Source organism: Bombina bombina, chromosome 6 (assembly GCF_027579735.1).
Source record: "Bombina bombina isolate aBomBom1 chromosome 6, aBomBom1.pri, whole genome shotgun sequence".
NCBI classification, from domain to species: domain Eukaryota; kingdom Metazoa; phylum Chordata; class Amphibia; order Anura; family Bombinatoridae; genus Bombina; species Bombina bombina.
Window position 1 is genome coordinate 662484779 of NC_069504.1, and position 18210 is coordinate 662502988.

The following is an 18210-nucleotide window of genomic DNA, read 5'->3' on the forward strand; positions in this document are numbered from 1 at the left end:
AGTTCTATGACTTATGTTATAATATAGCAAGCCAGGAGGATAGGGCATTTAATTACTTAAGAAAGTGGAGGGCAGAATAGACTGTAACAAACATAAGAATTAAGGCCCTTAGGAGTGTGCTGCTGTGAAATGGCAACAATGTTGCATTAGTGTGGGTGGGGATTTAGCTTACCTATAAGAAGCTAGGTTACAGGCCCCTGAGCCTCTTTCCAGCTCGTCTTCATAGCTTGCAGGATCTTCATTTTGTCAATATGCTGCAGCATGGATCGCTCTGCCGGAGTACCTGTGAGGATGGAAGAGTTGGAGGAGCTGATGATTGGGGACTTTGACTCTGAGGAGGACATCATACCGCCATCCCCCCGAGGCCCGGTGATTCGTGCCCAGGTCTCTTCCTTATCCCCTGAGGTGCGCATAGTCCCCCCCCTCTCAGGCCCCACCTCCTGCGGCGGTGCTCTCATTCCCTTCCCTTGCTTCCCCCGTTTGTACGGTGGTTGGGCCCAGGGTCGTTATCCCTCCATTGCAAATGCTGCCCCCCAATGTGTCAGCCTTACCTTCTCCATCGGTTACCTTGTCCGGTGATGCGGTATGGGCCGCAGTCGCACTTCTTCAATCCCTTGCGTCGGACCTGTCGGATGGTTATCTTCCTCCTGCGGTCGCGAGTTTTGGGTCCCCTCTACCATTCTCCGGATCGTCGGGCGGCGACAGCATCAGCGCGGGAATCTTCCTCCATGCGTGCAGCCATGTCCGCTCCAGATGACGTCACTTCCGGTTTGGCCGCTTCCGGTGATGTCACGTCCGGTGACGTCATTTCGGGTACGGCCATTCAGGAACAGGCATCCAAACGGACAACCTCCGGGGTGCTCAGGTAAGAGAGCTTGCCACTGAGGATCAGCGCTTGCGTGGGGGCAATATTATTGGTACTCTAGGGGGTCAAAGCTGTGAGCCATGTAGGGACAATTCACAGGGTGGTGGGCCTTCTGACGAGGCCATTACTGGTGTTTATGAGCAGGCCGCAGGCCTGACTGGTCAGCAATTATCTGGGCAGGCAGGGGGCAAGAAGCAGGCCGGTGGAAATTCTCGGCCTAGTAAGAGCCGTGCGGCCACATAGCGTTGCACGCTTCGCATGCAACGCGGGGTACACATGGCTCATCCGCGGGTGTGTCCCACTGCGGGGCCTCTCCGGGTGTCACTACTAGGGCCTCTGCTAAGAAGGTCTCTAGCTTTCTTCCCAGTGTATGTCAGGGGACTGAGCTAGGCGCAGAGCAGGGCTCTGTCAGGCAAGTTCAGTTTGCTAATGAGGCGTTAGATGTGCAAGTGGGCAGTGTGTCTGAAAGCATGGAGCCCGCGTGTGGCGCAGAGCGCAGGAGTGATAGCCCATGTGGGATTGATGCTATTGCTAATAGGCCCTTGTCCTCCTCTCTCTCATTTTTCATTTCAGGATACCATGGAGCCTCAAGGAGCAATTGTAACCGTGCATTCAGGTCCAGATGGTTGTGGCGATGAGGAGCAGAGCTGTGAGCAGCCATCAACTTCCTTAGGTCCCCTGCCTGTGCATCGTCCTCTAGGAACTGGTAAGGCCATTTTTTCTTCCGGGCATAGGGGGTTTAGTTCATCGTCTGATGATTCTGGGTCTGAAAGTGATAGGTCACTGGGGTTGGAGGCTAAGGGTCAGAAGAGGATGTATAGAATGATGAAATGGCTAGTTGAGAAAAGAAAGGCCATGGGTCTCCCCCTCCCCCCTTGTTCGTCCCACTTGGAACCCCGTGTTCCGCTGCAGACACCTCCCGCACCAACGGGGGTTGCTAGCCCTGTGCCGACAACTAGACGTAAGGCAGCTATGTAAGGGGACTTGCATCCGTGGCCGTCATTTAGCCTTCATGGGCATATTAAATCCAAAATTGTTAGGCGGAGTCAGGAAGGTAAATATGTCCAAATGTTCGAACTCTCTGCAGAAGCCTATCGCCAGAAAGAAATGGCGGAGGATGGGACGGGCCACAAAAAGTTAAAAAGGCCAGATTCGTTCGATGAGTGGCATAAATGTTTTCAGTTGTATGCCTCGTGCTATATCACAAAATTTCCTGACCAGGCACTGGATATTCTTAAATATCAGGATGCCATTGAGACCGTTTATGAGCGGTTTAGGAAGAAGGTTGGTAATCCTATCCTGTCTTTCGGAGATGTAGACTCGCATCTATGGGCGCAGTTGGGGCCTGAAAAGCAGGTCATGCCCGGGCAGCTGCCTGCAGTACCTGCCGGCAATCGAGCCCCTTGGCATTCTCGATGGCGTCCCACAGGAATTTGCTGGCGATTACAGGATAAGCTCTGCAACAGGGGAACGGCGTGTGCGTTCTGCCATGCTTGTTCCGAGTGCACCAGATTTTAAGAAGCCGGTTGCTCCCAGGAGCGGCAGGGTTCCGGCCCCAAGCCTTTCGCTGAGGGTAACCGCAATTGAGAAACGGCTGCTGCTTTAGCCGGATAGGGGGGCCGCCGACTTACTGTGCACCAGCCTCCGACAAGGATTTATTATTCCCGTCAGCTCAGCAGTTTTGGGCTCTTCTGTTCGCTGGAACCTGAAATCAGCATATCAATTCCCCAGCGTCGTGAGGGAGAAACTGGACAAAGATTTCTTTGGACCGCATGGTCGGCCCATTCGGGGAGATTCCAATTCCGGGGCTGGTTATCTCCCCTTTAAGGGTTGTTCCAAAGAAGGAGCCGGGTAAGTTTCGGCTCATTCAGCACCTTTCTTTTCCGAAGGGGCGGTCTGTTAATAATGCTATTTCCCCCAAACTTAGTTCTGTTCATTACCAGTTCTTTGATGACGTGCTTAGACTGGTCCGAAGGGCGGGTGCCGGGGCACTTTTGGCGAAACTGGATGTGGAATCCGCGTTTCGGCTCCTTCCCATCTACCCTTCATCCTTTCACATGGGGTGTTGGTTTGAGGGGAAGTATTTTGCAGACAAATGTTTGCCTATGGGTTGGCTCCATCTCATGTGCCTACTTTGAAGCTTTCAGTAGTTTTTTGCACTGGGCCATTGCAGCGGTGGGCGGTTTTGATGGTCTGGCACACTACCTCGATTTTCTGCTCGTCGGGAAGGCCGGGTCTACTGATTACGCCTTCCTGATGAAGGTCACTAGACTCTTGATGGCCAGGATGGGAGTCCCTTTGGTTGAGGACAAGACCCAGGGTCCTTGTACATGCCTCACTTTTCTGGGCATCGAAATTGACTCAGCGACAAAGCAGTGTCGCTTGACGCAGGATAAAATTGCCCGCATGTTGGGGGCTGTCAGGTCCATGAAATCGGAGTCTTACAGGTCTATAAAAAGGACCTTCAGACCCTCCTGGGACTTCTGAATTTCGGCGGCAGGATTATTCCTATGGGTAGGATCTTCCTCTGACGGCTTGAACGGGAGTTGTGCGGGGAGCAGTCTCAAACGCATAGGTTTCGCATGTCACCTGAAATGGTGGATGACCTTGCTGTATGGGAGCATTTTCTGAGTCATTTTAATGGAATCTGCCTATGGCGGAGGGCTGTTTCTTCCAACTCGGCGATTCAGTTGTACACTTATGCGGCAGGGTCCCACGGGTACAGTGCCTTTTTGTCCGGTCGATAGAGTGCAGGCCCGTGGCCTCGGTCGTGGCTTGATAAGGGGCTTGTTTGGAATCTTTGACTTTTGGAGCTTTTCCCCACCATAGTGGCCCTTGAGGTTTGGAGCGATCAGCTTCGAGACCACGAGGTGGTATTCTGGACAGATAACATGAGCGTTATTTTCACCATTAACAAGCTCACGTCTGGGTCTCTTCCACTGGTGCGATACTTGAGGCTGCTGGGGCTGAGGTGTCTGCACCTGAACATTGTGTCCCTGGTGTCCAGAATAGGATTGCTGGTGCACTTTCCTGCTTTCAGTGGGAAGCCTTCTATGCATTAGTTCCTCAAGCGGATACTAACGGATACCTTTGTCCTGATTATCTATGGCAGGTAGCGCTGGATGGGGACCTTTGATTGCCATGATCTGTTCTTTACTTGCCCCTTCTACCTGGAACCCTTATGTAAAGCACTGGTCTGAGTGGATTGCTTTCTGCGATAGGACAGGCCCACCATCTTGCCATGGTGACCAATGGGGTCTTCTGGATTGGATCCTTCTGTAAGCTATACGGCCTCACTGACTCTTCAAAAACCTTCCTGGTTAGACAGGTACTGAGGGGTTGGGGGCGTATGGTGCCCAGAACAAAGGACGTTAGGGAACCCATTACAATTGAGCGATTGGTGGTCCTTTGTCAAGCTTTGCCCGCGGTGTGTTCTTCTGCCTACGAGGCTACCCTGTTCTCCGCCGCCTTCGGGTTGGCTTTTCACCGGGCACTCAGGTTGGGGGAATTGGTCCCCCTGTCGAGGAACAAGCCTGGAGGTCTTCTGGCCTCTCATGTCAAGAACGACGAGTCGTCTATTCTTGTATTTCTTCCCAGATCGAAGATCGACCAAGAAGGGAAAGGAGTTTGGATGTCGTTACCGGCCCACAAGGTCTCCATTTGTTGCCCAGTCCGGCTCATTAGGACCTACATGGACGTGCGTCCGGAGGGTCCGTTGCAATTACTTGTCCACGGGGATGGTTCCCCGTTAACAAGATTCCAATTTCGGAGAGTCCTGGGCAGCATCCAGAGTGGGCCTTGACCCGAGGGTCATTGCTCCTCATTCATTCAGGGTTGGCGTGGCTACCACCGCCGCGGGTCTGGGTTGGTCTGCTGACCACATTAGATCACTAGGGAGATGGAGGTCTAAGAGATACCTGCTGTACGTTAGGTCTTTGACTGAGTGACTGTTTGTTTTAATTTGCGATGTTCCTTGTTTTTAACCGTTTCTTTGCAGGCCCGAGGGACGATCCATTGAGAGTGTGGCTCACGGGTCACTCCTACATCCATTGGGCGGAGCTGAGAGCGATCGCGAGATCTGATGGGCCCCAGCTGGGATTCCCTTCCTCTAGGGTCACCATTAGATGGCTATGGCATAGGGGTCTGCCTGAGTTATTGCACGGGCTTTGCACAGGTGGGAGAAACCCAACGTTATGATCATTCACGTCGGGGGAATGATATGGGGCTCTTGCCGTGCAAGCAGCTCAGTGTGGTGATCCAGGCGGATCTGCACACTTTTCAGACGTGGGTTCCCGATACGAGGTTAGGGTGGTCCAAAATCCCTAGAATTGAGTGGCGCCATATTCAGTCCCACAGGGCGGCTTTTCAGGTCCGTAAGAAACTGAATAAGGAAGGGAGGATTTTCCAGGCCCAGTAATGAGGTTTTGTTGTGGAACATGGGAACATCACAACACTAAGAGGAGTCTCTACAGGAGGGACGGGGTGCATTGACCTGTTCCTGTGTAATTTGAGGTGTGCCATTTTGTTACATCTATGAGGGTGGCGGCAAGAGCTGCGCCTGTTGGGCTGTCTCTTGTGGCGGTTGGCCCGCACCCCAGTTTGCCATCAGAGGTAGAGTGATGGCTGCCCCAGGGGGAGGGTAGTCTCCGCAGGCACGCGCCTGGGGCCCTCCCCAATTCTGATGATGCAGAGAACTCGCTAAGCCTTCTGCGCACAGCTAAGCTCCGCTTGTGTAGGCATTCACGGGCCCAGCCCATCTTCCTACCAGGGGGTTGCTTACTCTCCTAGCTAGAATGCCGCCACCTGGTATAGGTTTGCCTTGTTGCTTCTCTTGTTTCATAATAAACGTGACCCATGGGTCTTATTTATACGTTATGAGCATATAAGTTATTATTATTACTGTTATGGTTCAGTCAGTTCTATGACTATGTTATAATACAGCAAGCCAGGAGGATAGGGCATTTAATTACTTAAGACAGTGGAGGGCAGAATAGCCCATAACAAACATAAGAATGAAGGCCCTTAGGAGTGTGCTGCTGTGAAATGGCAACAATGTTGCATTAGTGTGGGTAGGGATTTAGCTTACCTATAAGAAGCTAGGTTACAGGCCCCAGACCCTCTTTCCAGCTCGTCTTTACAGCTTCCCTCCCTCCCATTAATCTGGTAAGGCGGCAATCTTTAGGCTGGGCATCACTATGGTGTTTTTCAGCAGGGGGTCTGAGGAAGCATGAGGGCTACGCGGCTCATTTCCTTAAGTACAAGGACGGTAGTTTTTGACTCCCCAGGTAGTTGCATGCACATGCGCCTAGTTACACCTGGTCTTACTGGTTCGAAGTTCTTGCGTTTTACACCCTGGTTGGGCGGTTGCCCGCGCCCTGGTTTGCCATCAGAGGTAGAGTGACGGCTGCCCCAGGGGGAGGGTAGTCTCCACAGGCGCGCACCTGGGGGCCCTCCCCCATTCCGATGATGCAGAGAACTCCCTAAGCCTTCTGTGTGCAGCTGAGCTCCGCTTGTGTAGGCATTCACGGGCGCGGCCCATCTTCCTAGCAGGGGGTTGATTACTCTCCTAGCTAGATTGCTGCCACGTACTATAGGTTTGCCTTGTTGCTTCCAGCCGGTTCTCTTGTTTCATAATAAACGTGACCTACGGGTCTTTTCCCACACTCTGTGTTTTGTGTTTATTCATAAGTTAGGAGTTTATAAGTTGTTATTATTACTATGACTTATAATACAGCAAGCCAGGAGGATAGGGCATTTAATTACTTAAGGCATATCTGGCCAATCAAAAGTACATCTTACCGAAGCATGATCCGACCAAGTGATCAGGAGGATTTCAGTTGATTTAACTAAGGCGGGGCTAATTTGGTCTGTTAAAATGTAATCAATTCGTGAGTAGCATTGATGGGGGTGTGAGAAAAAGGTGTTGTCCCTATCATCAGGGTTGTAGATACGCCATGTGTCGTGGACCTTTAAGTCCGTTAGCAGTTTATTACATTTTTCGAGTGTTCTTTTAGAAATCATGGTGGTCCCTTTAGAAGTATCTAAGTGCGGGTCTAAGGTGAGGTTTAAATCTCCAGCCATTAGTAATCAGCCTTTTTTGATGTTGAGAATTTTTGAGGATAACATTTTTAGAAATGTGTTCTGATTAGAGTTGGAAGCGTATGTGTTTACTAGTGTGGTTGGTTTACTAACTAAGAGGCCTACAAGAAATATAAATCGACCATCTCATTTTCCTCTTGAATTAATTGAAAAGGGATAGATTGTTTAATTACTATGCCTACTCCATTTTTTTCTGATGGCTAGAGGAGAGGTAGGTTGTCGGATATTTAGTGTTATTCCATTTTGACTCTCTACCTCTTTTAAAATGAGTTTCTTGGACAAATGTAATGTCGCCTTTTAACTTAGTAATTTCCTGTAATAACATTGATCTTTTCTGGGGCGTATTAAGCCCTTTGGTGTTGAGTACAATGAGACTCAATGGTCTTTTATTTGATGCGGGGGGCATGATGTGAGTGTAGCTCTGGAAAAGTGATAAAGGAGGGGGGGGACACACAAGGAAGGGAGAGAGTCAAAAGATGTAGTTATGGGGTATGGGGAATAAAGAGTTCAGCTGAGGTCTTGGGGGGGGAAGGAGATGTGATAGACTCTGAAAAATCGTATGTTATATGCTCAGTATCGTCAGGTGAAAGAACCATACACATCAGACAATTTCCAACTCACATAGGAAGCGGCACTCGTGGTACCAGAAATAGCAGGCCGGGACCTCTTAGTCGCCTGACAGACTCAACCACAATGTACGCAGTCCGATCACGTGGCTACGTCTCACCAATCAGAGGCAGCAGAATCCCAACACCTTCAGCTAATGATACCAATCAGCAAAGCCAAATGAGGGTGTGTGTGTGTGCGAAGCTCTACAGTCACTTGTGTCAAAGTGCTCGAACAGCTCGACACCACCAATAACAGTCAAAATATATATTCCTATGTGAGTTGGAAATTGTTTGACGCGTATGGTTCTTTCACCTGACGATACTGTTCCATGTGGCGCCTTCTTTTCTGTATCTACAGGACCTCCATCAGTTAAATATATATCTGATAATTTGTTTTATATAACAAATCAACAGTAAATAGTAAGGTAAAAGGTTAAGAAATGATAAATAGTTACAAGATAAAAAATCCTATTGTCCTTAAGCAGGAGTAATCGGTAGCCTAGGTATATCTATTAAGAACGAAAATAGAATATTAAACAGTAGGATATAAACAATTGGGGATAGTATCCCTGGCCATTACCTATACATAAGTAATAATACATTTAATGGTTTAATCTAAGAGCGGCAATTCAATTTGAGGAGTGTTGCATAAAATAACTTATAATGCGTGCACAATTATACATTCAATAAAACAAGTAACACTTTTAAACTAGTGTAAAGAAACAAAGAAGTAGATATTCTAAATTTATAGTGAGTCAAGCATACTGTAAAAATTAGAAGGGGGTGGTGCAGATGGTGTTAATACTTATCCTTGGATGAATCTCAGCAAGTCAGTCCCCTTAAGTATAGCTGTCACAAGGTGTATAGCTGTTGCCGGTCAATCACCTGTGTCAAGCAGTTGCGGGGTAATCTGGAAGTCTTTGGGCCTTTCGTAACTTGAGTTGAGGTTCGAAATTGGGATGGTCATTCCTAATTTATTGCAGAAGTCTGCCAGATATTTCGGAGTTCTATAGATTGCTGAACTCCCATCCTTTGACTCAATTATGCTGATTGGGAAGCCCCATCTGTATTGGATCTTCTGCCTACTCAGAGCTAGTGTAATGTATTTAAGTTCCCTCCTTTTTTGTAGCGTAGCTGGGCTAAGATCAGGAAAGAATTGTAATTCAACGCCAGCATGTGTTGGTGGGTGTTTAGCCCGAGCGCACTTCAGGATGTCTTCTCTGTCTTGATAATTCAGGGACTTTATGATGACGTCTCTTGGAGGAGCCTTGGATTGAGGTTTAGGTTTCAGAGCACAATGTGCTCTTTCCATAGTAATATCTTTAGAAGATGGTGTTCCTTTGAGAGTGCGAAATACATCTTGTAAATATCCTGTAAGAGGGAAGGAGGGGCAATGCATTCTGGAATGCCTCTGATGCAAATATTGTTCTCCTATTCCTGTTGTCAAGATCCTCTACTTTCTCCATGAGGAAGTATATATATTTTTCATGTGTTTGTATTTGATGGTTAGAATTCAGAAGATCCTGTTCCATATGGTTTTGTTTATCTTCAATTGCTTGAACTTTTTAAGAAACTGAGTTGAGGTCCTTCTTCATGTGTCCAAATAGTTGTCTCGTTTCAGATAATACTGCTTTTATATAATCTTTAGAGAATAAGTTTTTAAGGTCTTGTTTTGTGACGGTTGTATCCTCAGTATCTTCAGATAATTGAGAGGATGATGGTTTTAAGCAGGTGGGTTGTGTCTCAGGGAGTTTGTCAAATAAAGTGTCTACCGCTTTAAGATATTGACTCAGAGGAAGTCCTGGAAGATTTATCCATTTTGCTTTGCTGTCTCTGTGACATAATCTAGTATAGATGGTTACACTAATGCCTCAATTGTATTTGGAAAAGCCCTAGAGGAGGTCATTTTAAGATAATTGACCCTTTTACTGCAAGACTGTAGTTTATAGCAGACCTGCAGTGGCTTTAGGGCTATATTAATGGAGGTGGTAATAGTCACACTTAAAGGTAAAACGAACAGTTAGCTGGTTTGTATGGCACCCCCTTAAGTATCTCTAGTTTATGTCCACAACTTTATTTTGAGAGGTAATAAGGAAGATCCTCAGGTTATTCACTGATAGGATGCAACCCTTTTATATATAATGTGGATTGAGGGGAGCTTATATAGCTATAAATGCCTGAGGCTTTTCTATTACTGGTGCCGGTACTAATTATCAACGTCTCTGTGTGAAGCTGAAGGGGCCGTGCAGTTGCTGAATACTTATAGAGCTGTATCTAGCTTTGCCCTCATTAGGATTGTGACTCCCCGGTGTCATCAGGCCTATTCCGTTGTGTACAGGTCTACTTGAGACTGTCGCCTGCGATCTCAGGCTGTCTTCAGGTCTCAAGCGAGTGAGAGCATTAGCTGATTGCAGTTTGAATACTGGTAGCCTCTCTTAGAACAGAGGACTCCTAGCTCCGCAGGTCTTGTGATGAGCCAACTTGAGTTGAAGTGTATCCTGTTTAGATCCGTGCAAGTGCGTGATAGGCCCAGATTGCAAGGATCATTAATGCGCAGAGAATGCTGATTTTTTAGATCTCCATAAGAATATTCTGGGTCTTCGGTCTAAAATTACCGCCCTTAGCGATTATAGGTTTTTGGTAGGGCCCAAGAGCTGAAAATTCAAGCAACCATCTCCTTGCGTGGCTTGGCTCTGCCCCTGGTCTAATGTATTTTAATTTAATTCTATATGTACCACTACGTGGCAGAATTGATACTACGAGCCCGATGATCTAAACCTTGCAAGTTTACACATGGCTTTTCATGTCGACTCTAGCAGGGGCTGCCCTGATGGAATTATCGTAAAAATGGGGCAAACACTGTACGTGGTGAGATGTCTCCTATTGAAAATAATGGATGTTGCTGGAAAGGGACACTTTGCACTGTGGAGCAAAGTTTGTAGTGAGCAGGAGGCGCACCTTAAAAATTAAAACCTGCAGCCAATATCAATCACATTACTCTGCTTTCTGCATCTTACAATCACCTATATTCTCATATGCTTGTGTTTTTCTATTAGGGTTATAAGTTTTTTGAGAAAAGCTTGCCTTCTTTAATTTATGAGAAAAAAAAACAACAGATCTGTAGTGGGAAAATCTTTACAGAATTACGTTGGGATTAGAGACAATTTCATATATGCCCATGGAGCACCTGGGAATTTTAGTGTTCCATAAACAGCCCATGCTAGTCATACCAATAAATTCTCACCAAGTCTTGCAACTCTCGCAGCTGTTTTCCAGTGAGACCCCCAATCCCCAAGTCATCATCATCTTCTTCAGGCTGAGCAGAAACATTGCCAGAGGCTGATCCCTGTCTAATAAAGAATTCCTCATACTGGTCCAATAGGAGTCCATGAAGCATCCAAGCGGAAAGCTGTTTGTACATCACCCCATGACACACAGCCAGGATCCTGAGCAAAAACAAAGCAGACATGCATTAGAATATATGCTTTACTAATTTTAGATAGATAGACACATAGACAGAGAGGTCATACTATTGTTGTTTAAAACAAAAGGTAAGAGAATTACATATAGCTTAAAAGAGGACTGTTAGATTCACTTAGGTCTAAAAAGCATTCTCTCTTTTCTTTCATGCTTTTATAGTCTTGTTCCCTAGCTATACATTGCCCCTTTCTACTAGTGAGGATACGTAATAATGTAATTACTAGTTGAAATATGTATCTCTACCATTGTCTTTCAGCAGCATACTGGTACCACTGCTCTCTAAAGCTTTTATGAGATTGGCCCCAATTGTGGATGTCCCTGCTCATTCCACTCTATCATAGTTGTGCTGAATCTCATTCTGCTTACCTTGGAGAAGCTGAGAATTGACTACTCTTCTCTATTTTGCTACAGCAATGTTACTGTGTTCCACTTCCTTAAATCATTCTCTACTACCACCATCCTCCTATTATCAACTCCCCTCCTTAAAGAGACAGTAAAATCTAAATAAAAAAAATAAAAAATTCAGATAGAGCATACAATTATAAATAACTTTCCAATTTACTTCTATTATTAAATGTTCTTTGTTCTCCTGGTATCAGTTGTTCATTCCAATTACCTGGTTTGTAGACAGATAGAAATGTCACAGCCTACAAAACTATAACGTAAGGACCGAATAAATGAAACAAAATAATTAGTAGAAAAAGGTTAAGAACTGTAACGTAATCGACAGGTCGGATTAGCAACAATGGGCACACTGCAGAATCTTCAGGCAAAAAAATTGGCGGGGGCAGGCAGTAGTAAAAAAAAACAGGCAGAATCAGTATCAAATCATGAGGCACAAGAATAGTCAAACAACACCAAGGTCAGCGCAGACAGCAAGCAGAGGGCTAACCCAAGAGTCAAGCAGATTCAGCAACAATGAAGCTGAAAGAACAACAGTAAAGTGCATCAAATATACAGAGAACCATACAAGGGCAGTTAGTGAATGCTGAAGCAAGCTATTAAAACTGATTAGCACGGGAGAAACCAGAGGCGTGCTAAACCGATACATTGCACAAAGATAGCACAGCTGACAGGGGTAAACAGCAACATCCGTTGCAAAGGATGTTGAGCTGCGCTAACACAGAAGCCATTGCAAGCTAATAAAGCTCGTCCTGACAGAGCACCCCTTAAGGGCCACTCCACTAACCACCCAGTTTGTCAGAGTGTAAACGATGGAACAATTTAATAAGAGAGAGTGTGTGAGGGTTCTCTAGCTGAGACCCAAGAGCGTTCTGTGATTGGGTAGTTCTTCCAGTGTATGAGGTAGTTCTTTCAGTGTATGAGGTAGAAGAGTCCTCAACCCCAATGCTTAGAATCCAAGATATGCTCAGCTTCATATTCAGAAGCGCCGTCAATAAGAATAGGAGCTGGACGGACAGCCCTGGGGGAAAACCGGTTATGTACATATGGTTTACCTAAAAATACACATGAAAAAAAAAAATAGATTGATTCATATTCATAATATAGATGGAGCTGATAAGCTACCAAATTGACTTGTTAGAAAATACAGAAGGGACCAATACAATGTGGACCCAATTTTTAAGAGTTTTTACTAGAAAGCCAAACATGATCCCCAACTCGGAATGAAGGTACCAAACAACGAAGATGGTCTGCAACACTTTTACAAGTGGACATCAAAGTGCACAGCACCCGTTGAATAACTCCCCAGTGCCAAATTAATGAGGTAACATGACGGTTAGCAGATGGAACATTAGAAGCAAGGAACTTGGTTGGCACCATAAAGCTGCTTGAAAATATGTGGTCATAGCGGTGGCATTGGTTCTGGAATTATGGGCAAACTCAGCTAAAAAGGTAATAGAGACAACCAGTTGCCTTTAAATACCGCTGATAAAATTCCAGAGATCGATTTGTTCTGTTTGCCCATCAGTTTGAAGATGGTAGCATGAAGATAACGAAATGGTTATACTAAGCTTATGGCAAACAGCTTTCCAGAAGAGTAAAGTGAATTGTACTCCCCTGTCTGAGAGAATGTCTATGCAGAGACCATATAATCTTAGATGTGTTCAATAAACAATTTGGAGAGTTTTTTGGCTGAGGGTAACTTAAAAGTGGAATAAAATTAGCCATTTTTTGAAAATCTACCTACCACCACCCAAATGACAGTGTTACTATTTGATAAGGTAAATCAACAGTGAAGTCCATCCAAATATGGGTCTAGGGCTATTTTGGTAACAGTATAGGTTTAAACAACCCAGAAGGAAGTACTCAAGGAAATTTGTTGACAGCACAAAAGTTACAGGCATCAATAGACAACTTAATGGCTCTGGACATATGAGGCCACCAAATCTCTGGTTTTAAATTTTAACATGATGTTACGTACCCCAGGATGACCAGACATAGGGGAGTCATGTCCCCATTTTAGAACCTCTTTATTTAGGGTCTTAGGAACAAATAATGCTCCACTTGGAACAGAGGTGGATTTAGGAACTTTCCCTTGAACTGACCTGAGTTGTTCCTGCAACGAAATGGATAATACTGATATCCGCTCAGGTGCAATAATATTTTCAGGATTGGTATCCACTTGTTTCTCAGAGGGAAATTGCAGAGAGGGGGCATCAGCCTTTTAGTTCTTAGACCCAGGAATGTAGGAAAGCTGGGAGTTAAAAAGAGAAAAGAATAGCAACAAACTGCCCTGTAGAGAATTTAGATGTTTTGCATTCTGTAACTACAAAAGGTTCTTGGGGTCTTTGCGTATAAGGAATGGTTCAGAAATTCTTTCCAATAAACATCTCCATTCACTTACAGTCATTTGAATTGTAAGTTCCTTATCACCGACATCGTGTTGTATTTGGAGGCAGACAATGTTTTGGAGAAGAAAGAAACTGGGTGGATGCGGCCTGTCTCAGGGTCCCTTTGAGAGAGTATAGCTCCAGCTCTCACATCCAAGGCATCGCCCTCCAATATGTATTGAAGAGTGGGATTGGGGTTATAATAGGAGCAGTGGTGAATGTCCATTTCAGTTTCAGAAAGGCTTTTTCTGCTTTCTCCCCCCAAGATATGATGGTGGCATTTTTAGCTGTTAAGAGGCATCAAAGGAGCTACCAAAATTTAGAACAGTCTAATACATTTTCGTTAATAGTAGGTGAAACTTAGAAACCGTACTTTTACAGAATCTGGACATGCATCTGCTGAACTGAAGGCAATTTTTCAGGATCTATCTCAAAACCTTGAAGAGCTATGTAATCCAGAAAAAGAATCCTGGTCTTGTGAAAAAATAATTTTTTGAGTTTATTGTAGAGTTGATATATTCTTAATAACTGAAGTATTATTTTCACCTGGGTTACTTGTTCGTTGAAAGAGTTGGAGTAGATCAGTATATCATTCAGGTAAACAATTAAAATTTATTGAGATGTACAAAGAATATGTTGTTGACAAATTGTTGAAATACTGCCAGAGCAAAGCGGGTGTTAAATGCAGTTTTCTAATCATGACCCTCTTTTATTCAAATTAACTTGTAGGTCCCTCTAAGATCAAGTTTTGTAAAGCACTTTGCCCCCTGAAGTGCATCAAACAATTCTAAGATAAATTGAATAGAAAATTATTATTATTAGCGATTCAGCTCTCTGTGATCAATGCAGGGGTAGAGTCCTTCGTACTTCCCCCCCACAAAAAAGAACCCTAGGAGAAGATGGTCTAATAATACCTCATTAAAGGTTGTCTTGGATGTAAAATTCAGGCTGCGAGAGAGGAAAGATTCTACATTTTAGAATAGGTGCGCAAGGCAATAACTCAATACCACAATCATACTGTAAGAATATATAACCATAGTGCTGCCATTTTGTATCTAAGAAGCCATTGATGAACTTACATTGAACTGTTTTTTTTTTCTTCTGTATTTGCTATATGACAGCTGTTCCTTGGTGAGTAACATCCTTATCTTGTTACTATCATAACCACGCAGCTAAGAGCATTTTTACATTCCTATGTTATCTTGTTGTTCAAGGATGAATGTCTCCAGTCTTATACAAAGGATTTTATGTCTGTTAAGTTGTATTACCTAACTTGTAATAGGGGGCATGTATGAGGACCCTCTGTGTTTTACATGTATGTAATGAAATATATTACCCAGCCCTGCTAAGAATAAATTAGAGCAGACTTAGTTTCCATCATGTGTGCATGTCTGATTCTTGCCAAGGCCTTGAATGTGAAATACTCAATTCTAGTGATAAGTGTAACATACTGATTATTATTATGAAGATTATGAAGTGGTACCCCGGCGATCTGAGACCTAACAGTTCTGGTGTCAGAAGATTGGATTCACACTGGTTAAGTGTTTATATCTCTTGCTTTCCTCTGTGAATTTGGACCCAAGGTCTGGCCGGTTTAATAATATATTAAAGGGGTTGGAGTCCTCTTAAGCAAGTTTGAGTCTTGCACTGTATTTAAAGGGTTAATAGTCCCTCTGCAAGTTAGAGTCTTGCACTGTAATAGTTCCTTTGCAAGTTAAAGTCTTGTATGGTATTTAAAGGGTTAAAGTGAAGGTAAACTTAGCAGGATTCGATTATAGTCAATGTTAATACTAATAAAAATAATGGTACTTTTAATTCATGATTTTTTATAATTTCATATATTAACACAGTTCTCACCTTATTTCTTTCTATATCGTTCCGTTTCCCAAACAACCCGTTTTTTTGTGTTTTTTTTTAACTCTCCGGTCACGTTTGTGCATCATCCAAAGGGAACGCTGGCCGTTAGGCGGCCGTCATTTGACGTCACAACAGTTCTTGTCCTTCTGCGCATGCGTTTGGGGTTCTTGCCCTTCTTCGCATGCGTTTGGGTTACTTCCTCTCCATTTCAAGCCGGGCTCGCTCCCGTTTCGCGCCTGCGCAGATTAAAGCAAGCATAAGGTCGCAATAGAATGTTACTCACGCAGGCGCAAATAGAATATATGGAGAAGCATTTGCGCATTCGCAAATTCTCCGGCAAGCGAGAACGCGCTTTTGAAGTACGTATAGAGCGGGTGGGACCGCTCTCTACGTAATAGGGTGAAAAACAAGGAAATTCATGGAGGGAGGAGCAAATAATGGAAGCGTGAGTAAATAAGAATAGTTTATAATACCATTATATATATTGCAATACTTACAAAAAAATAGCGATCATACTACATAGCATATGCGTAATGTAATAAAGCTTAAAAAACAGGAAAACTTTACCTTCACTTTAAATTAATTCTGCAAGTTAGAGTCTTGCATCGTATTTTTTATATATATATATATATATATATATATATATATATATATATATATATATATATATATATATATATATATATAGAATTAAGTAGAATGTTACCATTCAGTGTCAGTGGGTGGAAACAGGCGTTACTCAAGTAAATGCGCTAGTCAGAGGTATGAAAATCTCATAGAGCAGCTATGAAGGTACAAATATTGTATGATAGACTAAGTCTATACAATATAGGAAAAATAGGAGTCAAAGGGTAAACAGCGCTTATGGAGATTCTTAAAAACTGAATAATATTAAAATCTCGGCAGTGTTGGTGGGTAAAGAAAACAAAAAAAAAAAAAAAAAAAAGGGAAGAGAAGTATATGAATATACGTATATATATTAGAGTCTTTGATAGGATATTGGAATCCTAGTGTAATGAAGGCGTAATAGATACCCTTACCAAAAGTTACCTCAATCCTATGAGGTAAGTTTGCCGCATTGGAGGATGTATCTAGTGGTTGAATGAATCCTGGATGTTCTGGTCTGGTCTGTATAAAATCGCTGCCTCTTGGAGTAGAATGGGATGTGGGTCCCCTTTGTGCTGGTTTCTTTAGGAAACTTCCTGTATTTATTGCCTCTTGGAGCTTGGTTTTCTTGTCTTGGTATGAACTTTCTTGTCCAGATAGGATGTCAGAGCAGGTGACGTGGTTACAGGGTACTTATTTCTTTTTTCTTTTCTTATTTTTTCTTCATTTTCCTTAGAGTTGTGTCAGCAGATACAAAAAATTTTCCCTTTTCCGACTCCGAGTCGTTACCGTTATAATATATACTAGACCTGAGTAATCACTGATTGATGCTTATTTGTGTGTATTGTATTGTCCCGTGTATACAAGTATGAAGTAAATATGGGTTTGCTCAAAGTAAAAAACACAGAGCTTAGTCTGTTTCTTGAATATGTTGAAATGTGATGAGAGAACAAAATGTATGCTTACCTGATAATTTATTTATTTCTTGACACGGTGAGTCCACGGATCATCTAATTGCTATTGGGAATATCACTCCTGCCCAGCAGGAGGCGGCAAAGAGCACCACAGCAAAGCTGTTAAATATCACCTCCCTTCCCTCCAACCCTAGTCATTCAACCGAAGTAAAAGGAGAGAAAGGAAGCAACAAGGTGCAGAGGTGCCTGAGGTTTATAACATGACAAAAAAAAAACAACCTGTCTTAGAAAGCAGGGCGGGCCGTGGACTCACCGTGTCAAGAAATAAATAAATTTATCAGGTAAGCATAAATTTTGTTTTCTTTCTAATGACACAGTGAGTCCACGGATCATCTAATTACTATTGGGAATTGATACCCAAGCTAGAGGACACAGATAAGGGAGGGACAAGACAGGGAACCTAAACAGAAGGCACCACTGCTTGAAGAACCTTTCTCACAAAAGAAGTCTCAACCGAGGCAAAAACTAAATTTATGCTTACCTGATAAATTACTTTCTTTTACGATATGAGAAGTCCACGTATTTCATCCTTACTTGTGGGATATTAACCTCCTGCTAACAGGAAGTGGCAAAGAGCACCACAGCAGAGCTGTATATATAGCCCCTCCCTTCCCCTCCACCCTCAGTCATTCGGCCGAAGGTATAGGAAGAGAAAAGGAAAGGCTAAAAAGGTGCAGAGGTGACTGAAGTTTACAAAAAAATGTGTTAAAAAAAACCAGGGTGGGCCGTGGACTCGTCATATCGTAAAAGAAAGTAATTTATCAGGTAAGCATAAATTTAGTTTTCTTTTACAAAGATATGACGAGTCCACGGATTTCATCCTTACTTGTGGGAAACCAATACCAAAGCAATAGGACACTGAACTATGCAAGCCGTAGGTTGTAAAAGAGATCCCTGATTAACAAATAATTTCTTTAGTAGACCCTCTA

The 18210-nt window shown here is 43.8% G+C and overlaps 1 protein-coding gene across 1 annotated transcript in view; it reads right to left on the reverse strand.

Moving 5' to 3' along the window:
* Positions 1-18210, reverse strand: part of TUBGCP4 (tubulin gamma complex associated protein 4) — a 256549-nt gene that overhangs the window by 167825 nt on the left and 70514 nt on the right. Inside the window, exon 7 of the mRNA XM_053717737.1 lies at positions 10817-11018. Coding sequence (XP_053573712.1) covers positions 10817-11018 — 202 coding nt within the window. The remainder of the gene's footprint in view (positions 1-10816; positions 11019-18210) is intronic.